Raw genomic sequence first — 16942 nt, forward strand, 5'->3', positions numbered from 1 at the left:
AAAAACTGTTCGGAAAGTGAGCCCACAGAAATACATTTTCACAGTTCTTGCCAAACACGTATTATAGGAGTGTCCTGGCAACACTATGGTAAGACAAACAATTGGAATATCTCTTTCATGCATTATGGTAAAACTACTGTAGTCAATAATAAACTTCCAGAACATAAAGTCTGAGGATGTCACTAAACCTACTCCATCACCAGATATTCAACTAATGACTGTATGCATATTAAGGTACCTGGGGAGCTACAAAGAAGCACACCTTAACAAGATGGGCAGCGCAACTCACTGAAAATATGTTCAAAAGTAAATTGGCATCATAAGTGGTTTTTTTATCAGAAAGTTTACTGAACACCCGAGTTCAAAACTGTATTCAAATATTTTCACTTTCATCATTGAATAGGTGAAACTGTCCAGTGCAAAGCAGGCTTCAAACAGCTGAAATTTCACACTGAATGCAAGAATGAAGCTTCACAAAAATAGGAAACTTAACGTTCACCTTCACCTAGATGGGAAAATGAAAACAATTCCTCCACTGTACCATTATGCACTGTAAAAGGAATCCTGCTTATTTGACCAATTTCACAAAATGTCTTAAATGTATCTGTACACATAATTCAAAAATCTGAATAAATATCTCCAAAGCTCAGCCTAACAAGAAAATTCAAGAGAAATATAACTTTTTATAAGCTGCTAAGTGACTGCAGAAAAAATTAGCACAAATTTCAAAGCATCATGGTCAGTATGTGAAGAGAATGATTTGACAACATGTAGTTACATGTAGGAGATGTGTTTGTTAACGCTTGTAGAATGGAATCAGCCTCCAGGGTGGACATCATTTTCAGCATCAGCTCAGCCTGCTGTTCAAGTCCAACTTCTAGACGTGCATCTAAAGCTACACAAGGCAACAAAGAGTATAAAACTGAATTATATCAAAAACATATGTAATTAGTTACCCTAATTTCCTGTGCAAGCAATATAGATATACAGTCCACATTAAACTGAAAAATATCTTAGTATCACTAACAGGAAGATCCACTTTTCCATATGACGGAAGCAGAATGTAGAAGCATACTCTGAACTGAACATAGGAGTCTTACAGATGTGAAACATATAATTAATAAAATACTAAATTTCTGTGAAACACACACATATTTCTTTTCACAGTCACTTTAATATCATACATGACTAAATCTGCATATGTTTAAGCCTGTTCTTCCTAAGGCAATAGCTCTCAAGCAAGAACCAAAAAGCTGTTTTTCCCCAGCATGGCATGGGAAAGATCTATCACCCCAGTTCAGTAGTACTCCTCCGAACTAAACAAGTGTGCCACCTCATTCCTTAGGGTAAAGCCAACTATCCAAAGTATCAGCCAACTAGAAAAGAGCTTCCAAAATTTCCTGAGAAAACAGGAATGATTTAAAACTGCCTATAAGTTTGAGTTAAAAAATGTTAGAAAATAAGATTTACTGCTATGTTAGGCTGTTTTAAATATAAACCTCGGATAATATTCTCTCAGTTACCACAGAAAAAGTGGGGCATATATAAAATTTAATTCTTTGCACTTAATGCACAGAGACCATAATTTAATAAGCAAAAGGGTCGAATACAGTATCACAGAAAAGAGACCCTGAACAGAACTTCAGTTAATTGCTCACCTTGAGAGACTGATACGCTCACAGTTTGTGATCCATTTTTCTCTGTAGTTACCGGGGGTTTTGCAACTGGAATTCCAACACCTCCAATGTAAGGATTGTAATTGTAGGTGCCATAATCGGCACCCCAGTAATCGTACCAGGTGCTGCTTATAGGCTTAAAAGACAAGCAATAAGAAAAAAATGAACAGCAAGTCTTTAGACTGTTTATGTACTAGAATAAAATTTGTAATGACTAACAACAAACACTGAAGTTACAAAAAATTAAAACCAGAAGATCGGATCCAATAGCTTTAGAAAATTTTGTTTCAAATTTTATTGCAATACAAGCTACTGAATCCTTAGCGATTGTCAAAATCTAGCAATGTAGTTAGCTGTCTCAAAGATTCAAGAAGCCAATTTGAAAATGTTATCATCAGTTTTTATTCACACATTTATACCATATTGTAAATCTGGAAGTAAGAGTATCACACAGATATTTTGAGAAGTTATTTATCAAGACAGAATACTATATTATTAACTGTACTGTTGAAGTACCTTAAAGCCTCAGTGAGGCTCAGGGATTATTTGTATTGAGCTCTGCAAAAGAAAGAGTTGAATAATCTCTACTCAAATGTCATAATTTAAGACACTTAGAAAGCATATGGATCACAAGGAAAAAAAAATAGTAATGTAAGACTGTATGAAGGCTATTTGTGTATGCCTGTCTTTTTAACAGCAAGATCCAATATCAACTGTCATTTTACCAATACAGAAGTAAACCATAAAAGGATTAAGAACGGAGAAGAGTTTTTCTGGCTGTTTTTTAGAGGACATCCAATCAGGCAATAAGATCATGAAGATACCTGTGGATGAAGTGAACTAAGGAGGACTGCCAAATGAAATGATAGCAGACTAAAAGAAGGAGGGAAACATCACTAACACAAAAATTAAGCAATAAGTGGAATATTTTTTTAGGGTGAGATTTAAAGAAAAAAAAAATCTTACATGACAGGTAATCAGTGGAAGGACATATGAGGGAATATAGAAGAAAAAGGGAAATTCAGCATTGTCTGAGCAAGTGGTAAGAAACATAATTTAGGTTAATTCAAATGAGGCTGAAGGTTTAAGTCAACAGCGAGAGGAGTGGGAAAACTCCAAATGAGAGTGTCATCCTTATAGACAGAGAAAAGTGACTCAACATTTTATTATGAACAGTTGTGTTTCTTTACAACCAAAATATTTTTGTTTTTTAATATACCTTGACAATATACTATTACATCTAAATGTAATTTTACTACCTCTGAAATGTTTAGCTTCTGTTTTAAGTATGAAAGCATTTAATAATTTTCCTGTTCCCCAGTGAAATAAGTCTTTGAGTTAGTTGCCTCTCCTCATAGTCAGAAGCTGGTCTGAGCACTAGCTATTGCTGACTTTTTTTTTTTTTTTTAAACACAATACTAGCAATATTAACTCCTAAGATCAATCACAGAAGCAAATGGCACTCTATTCTTGATAAAAAAGGACAAGACTAGATCTTATTTTTCTTTTATATTATGCTTTTGTTGTCTTTAACATGTGTTATAAACATCTTGTTTATACAGGTATCTTCAGGCAAAAGCAATATATTTTGTGGTCAACTGAGATATGAATACATCTGAGATGTGAACACAATCTTCACATCCTTTCCTGTCATTCTACATTAAACGTCTATAAAAAGCTAAAAGCAGGTCTAAGACATCAAATACCACTAATGGAGAAGTGTAAGAGAGAAAGGATTTTACTATTTCACAGGTAAAGGTTATCCTGAAAACTCAGGTGTATCCTACCTTGAAGACTTTGGCTGCCAGGGGATCTTTTTCCAAATCAATATCCAAAGGATCAATATCAACTTCCATCAGGTCTTGCAGTAATTCAAGGTCAATGTCCTTATCTTTTTCCAAAGATGACAGAGGTGGAGCACCTTTGAATGATTAAAAGAGTATTAATACTACCACGTACAAATTATAAAACATGGATATATTGTACACTTAATAGATAATTTTAAGACTTCTAATATTACAGCCCTTAGTGGAAAAAGTTAATGAATACAATCAAGTTGGCTTTTTTAAATACTCGGAAAAATAACAATTTTTTACTGATCAGATGTAAAACTAAGTGGAAGAATTGCTCATATTCTGCCTGTATTTTCAGAAACTAATTACCCTATCACCAAAAATCCTTTACTGATATTTTGATAGATGAGTAACAGCAAAGTTTTTTTTTAATTTTTTCAGTATACATATATACATCAAGATTATGAAATAATTTACCTGTGATGTCATGCGTCAAAGGCTCATCTATTGTTTCCACTAACTGAACTGTGGACTGCTGGAGAGAGTCATCAGAATCCCCAGCCGAAGCTCCAGCATCTTCTCCCAAAGCACTTTCTTCCATAGCTTCAGTTGCTATAGGTGCCAACAACTCTCCTACGTATTAGATTAAGCAGACAACTCTATTTCAAGCTTTATTCCAGTTACTTTATTCCAGTGTCTAGACCAACTGTCTGTTTTTCTTCATCTAACTCTAAATACTCTAAGGCCTACTTCTTCAAGGTGAGGAGTTCTGAAAAATTTTCAAATAATCAGGGTCATATAAATATTAAATTTTTGAATGTACAAGTCACTAATTCAGTAATGATTGTAATACTGTAATATTGTAATTGCAATTTTAAATTGCCTTTTTTCGCCTTTTTTTCCACACTAATCTCAATTTTATGATTTTTTTTTTTTTTTTTAACTATCTTAATAGTGTCAGCAGATTCTAACATAATAATAAAAAAACCCTAAAACATTGAAGGAAGAAAGTTGCAAGTGTAACGTACATTCTGAAAAATACAAACTTAAAACGAACCTGCTAGAATATCCTGCAGCATACAAGTCAGAGAATACTGAGCCCATGCGCCTCCCCAGGAGATGTCTCCTCTGTTAAAGTCAGTTCCAACGAGAAGCAGCAATAATCTTTCCAACTGAGTCTCATTTACTATCTCACATAAATGAATTGTTGGTCTTGTAGCATTTGCAATTCTAGCAAGAACCTATAAAAAACCAGAAATATATACCTTATCATATTTAACACTATGAAAATATGTAATAGCTTTAATTTCTACAATTACCAGATTTTGCTTACAAGTAAATCAGGTATTTTTACTAGCTTAAATTTCAGAATTTTACAAACGTAATTATATGAACATATGTTTTTTTAAAGTCACTTTTCCTACAAAATTTTGAAGCCATCATATTGTAAGTTACACAAAAGGTGACAGATGGGAAAAACCACCTCACCAGAAACAACTAGAAATTTTAATGCTGCAGCTTATTTTTACCATCCAGCCAGCAAAAAAGCAGTATCAGAAAGCTAATTCAATGCAGTCTCCATTGCAACTACAGAGTGATGTTCCATATTCTGTTTACCTTACAAACAAATAGAAGTAAATCTGCATGACAAGTAAAGTCCATGGACAAGAGAAAGAGTGCCAGCTTCTGCACTACAGAAATACAACGTTCATGTGCCAGTGTAAATGGAAGTGGTTCAATTTCTGGAGTTTCCTTTGTTGTTGATACTTCTGTATCTAAAGTAGAACGAGGCCATTCTGCAGTCCGACGTAAGCGTATTAAGTCCTTGAAGTGCTGCAGAAATCAAATTTGAAACAGTTTAATTTTAAAACTAATCTCTAAATCTTTTCCCAGTGAAAATCTGAGGCAGCAATAACAGTAACTGTAAAACTTAAAAAAAAAAAAAAAAAAGGAGAGTCTAAGACTATGTGAGTATCTGGAATGGAATTTAAGCTTTACTGGCAGAAATTTGCTTTGGCAGCATGTTATCTCAGGTGACAGACTCATAACCAAATTATCCAGTTCTGCACAAGCGTCAGTTAAGTGCCTTCGTGTTTGCAATAAAACATATTGAGAATATGTATTTTAGAAGTTTCTTTCATATTTCCACACCTGCATCTAAAGCTACGGTTACCATGAAGCAAACTGGACATAAAAATAGCTAATACAGAAATTTACCCTTACAAGAATGCTGACTTGTCAGTTCTTCACATTAGATAAATCATCAATAATTTCTAACTTTCTTAATACTTCCAGTGTACAAAGTGTCCATTAGCCACCATAAATTGAACTAGTCTGATGCTTGATCAGGGCTCTAAACTACAACCCTTTTGACACAGGGTCTACATATTCAATGGAGGAAAGAAGGTGCTTTTATTAATCCTCCCATCCACCAAGGGCACACATTTAGCAGCTCAGTTCATTGTATCAGCTACACAAGCAGTCTAAAATTAGATAACACTAATGCCTCTTATAATCTCACTTAAGTAGTAGCTACTGAAGTAGACCAGAGAAAGAACTATTTAATAACACAAAGGTTTCAGCTTTCTCCTAAATGAAATCGTTTTAAGTTACTCACAGCTTGTCATAACTGAAAGTGATTAGTAGCCAAAGTAGTAAAAACTGCATGAAATGCAACTATCAAGTGAACAGTAATACTGTAACTAGATGTTAACATACTGCAAGGGGAAAACTCTTTATTTCAACATGCTTTTTTGATGCAACATGGCTGCTATAAAGTGAAACTTAAATGGCTGGACAGCATATTTCAGCCAGCGACTCATTTAAAGATGTGTCAAGGGGGCCACCAGTGGAGTAGCACCCCTGATATAACCTGCTGGAACAAAGCAGAAGATAGCGCAAGAAAGAACAGCTCATGACAAGCAGAGTTAGTGAAAGCTTAGGGCTTTATTTTTATGCTGCCGTTTGTATTTTAGGGGTTTTGTGGTTTTTTTTTCATAATTACTGGAAGTTGTTGTAAGATTTCCCTTCAGATTGCCTTTAAGGTCCAACATTCTATAATACCTTTCCACTGGCCTACTTTCAGTCATCCTAACAGACATTAGTACTTCTGAAACTAGAGAGTAAATATTTAGAGATACGTAAGTTTGGTAGCTAGAAAGATTTACACATTTTTTTGTGTTCCCTGCAAAGTCCATGTTGCCATCTCCAGAAATCCCTAAATTTCAGCACCTCATCTCATAATCAAAATAATTCTTTAACTACCACATCTGGGGCTTACTGCAAGATGCCACAACTTAAGTGATAAGTACTTTTAGGAAGCTAAGAAGCTTCTGAGAAAGCCTAGAAAACATTCTCAAAAGTCGTATTTATTAGTATGGGGAGACAGTAATTCGCATGATTATTTTCTGATTACTCAACCAAGAGCGCATCCAGAAGAGTATCATGCATAGAAGTTGGCTGCATAAAAAATTATTTTACATTTCTATTGGTATATGTTATCCAAAGTTTGAAGATATGACTGGTATACCCAAAGCTACAAGATTATTAGTGATTTTGGCCATGACTACCTAAAACACCCCTGTAGAAGGATAAACTATTTTTCACAGTGCAAGAAATTTCCACATGGCTGCTGTTTCCAGCATCAGAATATACTTGATAGCAGGCATGATGAAACAACATTTTAAAATAAGGTCAACGTAAGACAAAAATGACTTTGCAGGAACAGGTCTTTTCACACAAAGGACAAGAAGTCAGTTACAGTTTCAGAGCATCATACCTTTGAAGTAGCCTGCTTTAGTTTTGCCTGTTCTACTAAAAGTTTGTATGATGATCCTTTGTTGCTTTGTATTTTCTCTTTTTCCATCTGTTCCACCAAAGCCTTCTGTTTTGCTTTTAATAGGTTAAGTTGCTAAAAGAAAATGTTAATAGGAAAAAATGAAAATTTAAGCAATAAGATGTTAAAAGAATCAGTATGTTCATATGATAGTAACCTTCAGTTTAAACTGTAACTTCAGCTTTTAAAATACAGTTTATATACAATTTTAACTAAGACACCGTAAGGGGCTACTAGCAGACCCAGAACAGATGAAGTTTAAGAAGAATCAGTATTTTTAAAGTAGCTCAAGACATACATGCCCAGGGTCATAAAACCTGCATGGTTGCATTCAGAAATGAAAATTTTGATTCTTAAGAATTACCAACTTTTAAATCACAGCTTAGGTGCTTGCACTCAGGTGTACCCAGATTTATCTAGAAAGTAAATTATATTTGTTGCCCAGTATGGGCCACAAAGTGCAACAGTACACTCCAACATCTGTTCCTCCAGCAGATCCCATGCCCCACGGTTTGAGATGAATGTCAAAGAAGTTAGGCAGCCTTTAGCTACAGAACCAGACCTATGCAAAAGCAAGGCTGAATGAGTCCCAAGGCCAAAGCTGTTCTTTCAAGAAAGGAGATATACTATAAATGAGATAGACTTCTGTGAAAATAGCCACTACAGTGCTGGTAGTCACCTGTTTATGATGCACAAGCTGTTTTCTGATCTTTCGGGAATACAGTCTATCTAGGCTACTGTTGCCTTTAGTAGATCTGCTCAGACTCTGAGTATGAAGGCTATTATTTATAAAACTCCACTGGTTTCCTAATGGAAATAGGAAAAAAAAAAAAGGAGTTATTAATCCATCTCATTAAACCTCACTTAACTCCAGAGAAAAGCATTTACATTGCAGCAATGGTTAGCATCTCCATGCACTAAAGAGTAAAGAAACAAGCAAAATCTAATTCTCTTAGTGTTATGCAACTATCACCACTGATGGTAATATTTCTGTGTAATTTTAAAACGCAGTGGTACCATCTTGTTTTTATTATTTTTAAAACATATAAGGAGGTAAGCAAGACTGTCCTAACTAAAAATACCTGAACAGCTTCCATAACACAAAAGCTTTACAGTTTTCATTTTTAGAAAACACGTTCAAAGAAATAATAATAAAAAGAAACAGACAAAAAAATGCATTTAAAAATACTGGATACAAATACCATGGCAAATACCGAAACAGTTATGAAGTCATACTGTTGCCTTTTCTCACAATACAAACTGTCTCAACATGGTGTACTCTCAATTGCCAGGTCCCAGAATCACAGGGTAATACACAGACATTTTACAAACTAAAATCAATCCTGTATTTTTCACTTTAAAAAAATGAAAGAGGTCATATTTCTGAGGAGAACGGGACGTAAAGAAGCAGACAACAGTGCAAATAAAATGATCACAACATCTGGTTTTAAAATCTCATTTTTCAAGTGAATTGAAAATACATTTTAAGTATTTGAACAGCTCCCAAACCAATACCCATAGAAGCAAGTTTTGATAAGAAGCGTTATATACCTGTCAAAAATCGTTCCCTCTCTTTTCCATTCAGAGGTTTCTTGGCTGTGGCTGCTTCATCTTCAACAGTAGCTACATAATCCAGTAGTCTGGATACCAGCATTACAACCCAGCTGATCATGGGAATGTCTAAAACTCCTTCAAAATAAATAGATTTGAGCGCCTTAATAAAGTTTTGAAGCCATAACAAACCAGTTTTAAAGAAATCATAAAAAGCATTAGAGGGCACACATTTCACTAGGCCACAAAGATTCCATTCCCTGGTTGTTTTTTTGTTTTTTTTTTTAAATGAGGATAAGAGTCTGAGTACTCACAAATGAGGGAAGAAATCAAACATTCAGTATACAAATCAGGTGCAAGAGAAAACATCACAGTTCTCTTAGTCTGATGAAATCAGAAGTCAAAAGCTTTACCTCTACTGTTAAAGCTAAAAATGAAGCAGCATTTTTTTTAAAAAAAGTCAAAAATTGTATGTCTAAACTTCCTAAATACCAAATGCAGAATGACAGCTGCTTGAATTAAAGCACATAAATCAGATGTCTCAAATTCTATAGCGTGAAATTCCTCCATCAACCAGCACTCCAACAACAGTTATATCCGTGCGCCCAAATACCTTCATTTTTACTCCTTTGTTAGTGTATTTTCATGTGGCTATTTGAATAAGATGCAGGAAAGCCAAGACTGAGTTCAGACTAGATGAACCATTAGTGCTGGTGGCACTAATGACAGGCTATTGCCTATTTCAGTCTCACACATTAAGTGCAGTATTTTCGTATAGGCAGAAGGGAAAAAACCCACGTCTTGCACATCATGCAAGAAAGATCTTTGTGTGCATGAGCAAATCTAAATGAACAGTTCTTAAGTGAACTCATGAGTGCTCAATAAAGACCAGAAACCTACAATTAACGACCACTTAATTACAGTCATTATGCAAATGACATACTTTTACATAATATCAATACAGCAAAGTAATTAGTACTAGAAGTTACCACACTTTTTCATATCTGTGCACTGTGCTGAGACACATTTAACTACACTACTCTTTTCATGCACTGACCTCAAAAAAGCTTTAATTAACTGAAACTGTTATTAATTCCAGATCAAATACGAAAACTAAGGCACAGAAACAACTTGTCCAAAATCACATATAGCTGCTGGCAGCCCGTGCAATAGGCTGCAGGCCCTGACTGTTAACTCCAGTTTCCTGTCCACACTGGCAGAAAGCAGCCCACCCCAAGCAGGTAAAGGAACAGGAGGCCTCCCCATAACAGGACCTGAACAGGAACTGCAGACTAAATTGCAAGAATAGAAATGAGTAGCACTGGTTACTGCTACACACCTTTTTGGTTGGCAGAATAAAAAGAAAGGAGCCTGCTGCAGAGTGAAGTATATACCTTTTCATACCTCTGTCTGAACAAGTGCATTTCTTTTCCTTTTATCTCTTAAAAACATCAGAATTTTCAGCTTGTCTCCCTCCCTTCAAGTGTCTTCTGCTTATTCCCTTCCCTCCCCCGCCTCAAAGTTTACAACTTCTCTCTACCCACAATACTCACCTCTTGCTCTGATTGTCCTTTGTTTTCTGACTTTCTCCCCAGTAAGTTTTCACCCCTTTGACCCTTAGTTATGTGTGATAGTTCTCAAATAGGAATTTCTTCTGCTGTATCTGATGCTTCCACCACACATAATAATGCCCTAGTACTCACCTGTACTGTCCAGGAGGAAGGAAGCTGGAAGACCAGCAAATAAAGCTCTGAAGTATCAGTTACTTCTGCTTCCTAAAGTCCTCCGTGAGGACAACTAGTAAGGCAAGAGCTATGAAAGGAATTGGCAGCTGTGGGGAGAGTGCAAACAGAGGTAGAGGAGACGTAAGCTTGGGTTTGCCTCAAACTAGTTAGAGACTACAGCAGGATATGGCCATGATAGAGAAAGTACATGGTAGACCAACTGGAAGTAACAGGACAGCTTCTGACACCAGCTGTAGGCTTGTTTACCTCAGGAGACAAGGTAAAAAGTAAGGACAGGGTCTCAGCTGGTATTTATCAACTTCACAATGCTAGGAATTTTAAACAACCTATCTTCTACAAAGCTCAGCTACATGTACGTAACAAATGAAGCAGCCTAGAGTTTGATGTTTTCAAAAGCAAGCATTTCCTTCAAACTTAGAGTAGTTAAAAAACAAAGAAAATCCAGTTTGGAGAATATAATGTCAGTAATTTTTTAGGGTCAAAAAAATGCAAATTCCTTGTGATGACAAAAAAGCCCTATGTAGTTTGCAGAAACCATGCAGATACACCTAAGAAACTTGTCTTCATAACCACATTTCATCTCAAAAGCTTGAAACTTAGAAAGGATCGCATGATCAAAAAGGGGCACTTCCTTCCAAAACGCTAAATTCCAAAGTCATTCACTAGAGTCACTAGAGCCGTGAACATATTGGATGTTCCCCCCACTTTGTTAAAACTTTAAATCTTCCTAGCTGAATTAAAACCAACCAAATAGATTTTCTCAGGTTTAAACGGAGGGGTGGGGGGCGGAATCTCTTTTAGCACCTAAAGAACAAGAAGTTTCAGCACATTTTAAAAGACAACTGTGTTTTGGAAATACAGTAAACAAGCAATTTCTTTCACTACACCAAAAATTGTGAACTAGTCTCTCAATTTGCTAGCTTATAATGAATATAAAAATATTGTTTCCCAAATTAGAGGGCTACCTTCAGTTCTTCTGTGCACAGGTAAATGAGGTTGCAGTGGTGACAGCAGGTTATCCAGGAGATCAAGTAAACTTTCTAAAACACCACTGTTGCTAAGTGATCTTTGGCCAATGCAAGAAAGCAACATGAAGACCCTAAAAAAAAATTACATATTTAAGATTTTATTTCTTTTTCAGATCCAGTAATATTCTGAAACACCCCTTACCAAACAATATTCCCCATGGCTTTCATCTGAGACACAAGCAGATTGCTACAGAAAGCAGTACTGTGAAGCAAGTGAACTGGATTTCACGTTCTATTGTTGTAAGGATAACGCAGTACTTTAGGGTGAACATTTTCGCTTTCACCCTCAAGAGGTCAGCAGAGCATTCCGTTTCGTACATCTGAAACAAGATCTCATCCGTTCTATTTCCTATTACATATGATATACTGAATAGCAGGGATAGAGAATTGAATCCATATAGTCTTATATCCTTGAATTAATTAATTTTTAAAGATTATGAAAATATAAATGTTGCTGTCCAAATAAGGCAGAAAGCCACAGAACAGCAATATGTTTGATTAAAATAAAATGCTAATGTTTAGAATATCAAAGACCTCAAACAATAATCTGAAATAATCAACACATCTAACATTCAATGGACAACTCTACACGTTTGCTCTTATCTCAGAGAAATCTTTTGTATTAAATGCTAACTGTGTGCTTTCCAGTCTCAATCCTACTTCCAAATGCATTAGAAGAGCAGCTCTATGATGAGGGTGCATTTAAGCCTGATAAAGGAGAAGGCAATTTTTGACACTGGGGAGCAATCCTGCTAGGTATACAAAGATCTCCAAGTAAGGAAAAATAGCAACTTATTGTGGTGCAAGCACCAAATAAATGCAACAAATAACTGCAATCAGAGATTTATCACACTTGCAGTGCTTTTTTGGGGACTATTTCTTAAATCACTGGAATAGATGGATAATTATCCTTCAGTCACATTTTGTCAATTCCAATGTTAAGTTATGAACAATGGAATTATTTAAGTGATCCACAGGTAATGTACCAATATAGACTTATACCTTACCTGTCTTGTGGGAATATGAGAAGTTGCTCTGAGTTGTATAATTCCTGCAGTACGTTTGAGAGAAACTGGCCCCACCATCTTTCTCCTCCACAGAGCTGAACAAGCAGAAGGCCAGTATGCAATCGTATCTTTGGGGTTCCACTGATACACAGGTGTTTAAATAATTCTTCACAAGCTTGAGCATGAAAAGTACTTTGCAGAACCACAGGAACAGAGTGCCCTTTTAAGAAAAGAGAACAAGCAACAATGTTTAAGGAGACAATGCCTTGAAAACATAGGAGGAAAAAGTTTGCAGAAAGTTTTTAAAACTATTATGATTAGCCTAATTGGCACAGGGGGGGAAGGATGAGGGAACACATGGGGAGATGGTAATTTGCAGGTAACCCATAAAGACCAGGCCATTTGGTCAAAACCACATCAACTGCATGTCAGTGCAAATACCCCCATGGAATCTACCCAAAGCAAAAACCAAACCATCATTAAGCTTAAGAACAAACTGGCACAGAAAATTACAAGACACACGCACCTATCTACCAATGGAACAATTTTTTTTTTTTTTTGAAAAAACCACTACTCCTACTCAGACCTTTCAATTTCGATTCTCCAAGAAGTCTTTCAATGGTAAGTTTAGGAAATAAAAATCCTTACTGGATATTGAAAATCATGAACTGAGTAGAGATACTGGTTTTATGACTTTTTAGTTCCTCCTATAGAAGCAATTTCTGCTTCCCCTCCCCACTTAGAACTGCCTAAATCCATCCCCAGTGTTGCACAGGCTTCGATACTCACAGATCCTTCCACAAGCTGATTCCACCTATGAAAACAACATGAGTATTCTGCCTGGGCAGTCTTTTGTTACTTCAGCAAACTGAATCAGCCCACAGAAGGATCAGATGACTATCTGAACAAAGGAATATGCAGCCGGGACTATGGAAAAGGGAGAAGGACCTCAACACCCTCTCCTATTGTTTTCGGGAACATGAAGTGGTTAGGTCAGCTTGGTGCCACTGGTGAAACTTTACACTGTATGTTACCAGCTATTAAAATCACAGTAAAACGTATCTGAACATAGTTTAAAAGCTTTATAGTGGGAAAGTACAGATCAAGAAATAGAAAAACTTGCAAATTGTTTCTAACAACATGAAAAAAATATCAAATCCTTGAAAAATACTAACCATTTGAAGAATGAAGCAAACTAAGCAAAGTATCCAGTAAGTATCTAATGATGGTGCGTAACTGTTCTGTGGATGACATCTGAATCAACTCTTTCGGATCAGATTGCTCCTTCATTGTTTTCCTGCTTGCACCTAAAGCCACTTTGAGCCTCTGAACAGCATGGTGAGCCAAGTTGAGTTGAAGCTGTAGCTGAATGCAGTCCTGGTAAGCAGAAAATACTCTGCTATCTTCTTCTACTGCCTTGTCTGGCTTTCGTAAAAAGTACTGGGCATTGTTAGCACTATTGAGTGGTGGCAGGTCAATACTCTGCAGAAGGATTTCTAACCGATGACAGGCCAAATTGTACCTAAAGGGAAACATTCCAACACACAATTCAATAGACATTAGCAAACGGCAATACATTTGACAGTCACCCTGCCAGAAGATGACTTCTGGTCCATTCTGAATGCACTCTTAAAACAGATATTGAAAAAAAATACAATATAGTCTTTGTTACTGCTATAAAGATATTCACTGTAACAACTCTACAACAAAGGCAGAGTTTTCTTTGGTCTGAAGAATACCATGGGAAAAAAAAATAGAATCTATAACATTATGATATCCCAGTGTTTTAAGTTAAAATAACTAGTAAGCCCGCGTATTTTTTTTCTTCTAACCTGCACTGTATGTCTTCTTGCAATGCAACCATCATTGCCAAATGTTGGTCAATTTCTGGCTGATTTGCAGCTTCACCTTCTCCTCTGAGGGGATCGTGCATTAGTTTCAGCTCATTTTCAAAGGGTAAGATATAGGTATGGCCATAATAAAATCCTAGTGGGATTTTTGCTCTGGCATTTGTGCTACCATATCGACCAATAACAGTGATCTGAAAGAGAACACAACTATACTGTAACACGATTGTATCAAAACAGGCAAAATAAATACCAAGTCAAAAATTCCTAAGAAATGTATAGCCAACTAAAGTTTGGTCTGAAGAGAACTTAAGAGAAAGTTCACATACAAACAAAGATCAAGAGTTGAAAAATAGAGTATGCGGTCTATCTCCTTTTACCTTCATAAATCTACAAACTGGGGGTGGCAACAAGTCATGTAAAATAAGTGAGTGTGTGCTAATGTCAGTAGCCACTACCAGTCGCCTTCCATCCACTTCTTCTCCTAAAGTCCAGATGTCAATTGACAAAGAAGCCAAATCTCCACAAGTGGGAATCAATACATCTGTCAGCAATATAGGTCTTCCAAAATCTAAGGTCACGAATCTTCTTGCTCCTAGGGGAAAAACATGGGATTGCCTAAAATACCAGCACGTGCTAACCAGAGAAGAGATGTTACTTCTCAAACAATAAAGCCACTGTTTATATATTGTTCAAAAGGTGTACGTCTGAGGTTAAAAAAAATAGCTGCACAATTTCAGAATCTCTCACTACAGCTTGTACTCTTTAAAAAGAAAATTTTGGCTTCAACTTAATTTAAGTTGTTATCCTTTTTATGCATTGTTTCAGAACAGGTGCTCTGTCCAGAGACCCAACATATTCCCCCAGCCGCCAGGATTTTTCAACTTGATAAACATCATTAAATGCTGGGTCTTAAACTTCCAGATACAACAGAAATGCAAACTGAGAAATATCTTTTCTTTGGAAAGCCAAGTGAGACTACAGCTAAGCAACTTACTTAAGACCCTGTAAAGTATTCCACTTCTTATGAGAAAATGTGTCAAAATTATTATTAGGAATTCTGGTTTTACCTGAGTGCATTCGCTCTATAATAATTGACTGATGAGGTGGAGGTTGAAGAAAATGTGAAGCGTGAGATATTGCAAGAGCAAGACCAGATCCAAGTGGATTCTGAGGAGTGGGAAAACATCAGTAAAATTAAGGCATTAAAATCTATGCATTTATAATAAGCTGTTCTTTACAAAAGTCTGTAAGAAAACGTCTTGTGATTTAAAGATGTACAATTTTGACAACACCTCACTACATTTAGATTTGAGCATGAACCACCAAAATATATTAACTACTCAGTTCAAAGGATTAATAACTCACTATACAGTTAAGCCAGCTCCAATTAAAAGACATCATTTGAGGTACTATAACAACTCTATCTTGCTTTCATAAGTCTTCTTTTCATACGGTCTATATTTAGTGATATAGTTTTCACATGTCATCCAAATAAACAGATATTTACCAGCACTCAAGTACAAATTAGATCCTGATAAGGATGCTTACAGCATCTTGTTTCTATAAGAAAAAACCCCAAAAATAATTACCATTCTAGACTTGCTTGTATTTTTGTTATGTGCTGCAAGGTTAACTGTTGGGGGATCAATGACTGAACCAGGGAAAAGCTGAGCAAGCTCTGCATTAATAACAGCAGAAACTGCCTCATTAGGTGGAGTCAAAGGTGGAGTCATGAACAGAGGAGTTGTTTTTGGTGTGGGTGGAATGACGTCTGAAGGATGGATGAAGAACCCTGGGGCTGCTACTGGATTAGAAGGCACAGAGTTGTGAACAGGACCAACTGCTGATGCTGCTGCTGCTGCCGCTGCCGTTGTCTGATGCAGTTTTGCTTCCAGCTTAGCTTTCTGTGGGGAAAATGAAAGCAGTGTATATAGCAGACAATGCTGCTTGTGAACACAGTAGTAGTATTGAACTACAAGCTCAACTTTCATATAAAACTAGATCTAAAAAATCCAAGCTACCTTCAATATAGGCATGTTAGATGTCCAACCATAAGCTGAAAAATGAAACTCTATTCAATTTGACCTCACTTGCTGAGGAACACCAGTAATTAAATAATTAATTGAAGTAATCAAAAAATCATAAAAAACCTACAACTGAACAGCAAAGTAAAGTCAACACAGCCAAGCTTCATACTGACAATGGCTTTATGACTGGTACTTCCCTGTGCTGGCAATTGGGCTTTTCATTTCGGTGGACTTTCTCAATTTCAGACTGATATATTTATGTATTAAGACTTAGTTTTGGTTACAAACTCCCAAACCACCCTCAAAACACATAAAAAACAAGTCTGAAAGACCAAAGCACCATGGGAGACACTCTCAGCATTTTGCTTAATAAGAGTGATCCTCAGTGCAGAGTTGTTCCTTCCTCAAATGCACTATGGAGAAAAAAGGG

The 16942-nt window shown here is 36.2% G+C and overlaps 1 protein-coding gene across 1 annotated transcript in view; it reads right to left on the reverse strand.

Annotated features, from left to right (window-relative positions):
* BIRC6 (baculoviral IAP repeat containing 6) overlaps positions 1-16942 on the reverse strand; it is a 193425-nt gene that overhangs the window by 112681 nt on the left and 63802 nt on the right. The window contains exons 25-40 of the mRNA XM_059835694.1: positions 16075-16389; positions 15553-15652; positions 14863-15077; positions 14468-14676; positions 13811-14157; positions 12636-12855; positions 11566-11699; positions 8856-8993; positions 7984-8111; positions 7248-7379; positions 5087-5302; positions 4527-4710; positions 3947-4102; positions 3464-3597; positions 1659-1812; positions 779-895 (exon numbers count right to left, since the gene is read on the reverse strand). Coding sequence (XP_059691677.1) covers positions 779-895; positions 1659-1812; positions 3464-3597; positions 3947-4102; positions 4527-4710; positions 5087-5302; positions 7248-7379; positions 7984-8111; positions 8856-8993; positions 11566-11699; positions 12636-12855; positions 13811-14157; positions 14468-14676; positions 14863-15077; positions 15553-15652; positions 16075-16389 — 2899 coding nt within the window. The remainder of the gene's footprint in view (positions 1-778; positions 896-1658; positions 1813-3463; positions 3598-3946; positions 4103-4526; positions 4711-5086; positions 5303-7247; positions 7380-7983; positions 8112-8855; positions 8994-11565; positions 11700-12635; positions 12856-13810; positions 14158-14467; positions 14677-14862; positions 15078-15552; positions 15653-16074; positions 16390-16942) is intronic.

The sequence above is a fragment of the Gavia stellata genome, chromosome 2, assembly GCF_030936135.1.
Source record: "Gavia stellata isolate bGavSte3 chromosome 2, bGavSte3.hap2, whole genome shotgun sequence".
Lineage (NCBI taxonomy): Eukaryota > Metazoa > Chordata > Aves > Gaviiformes > Gaviidae > Gavia > Gavia stellata.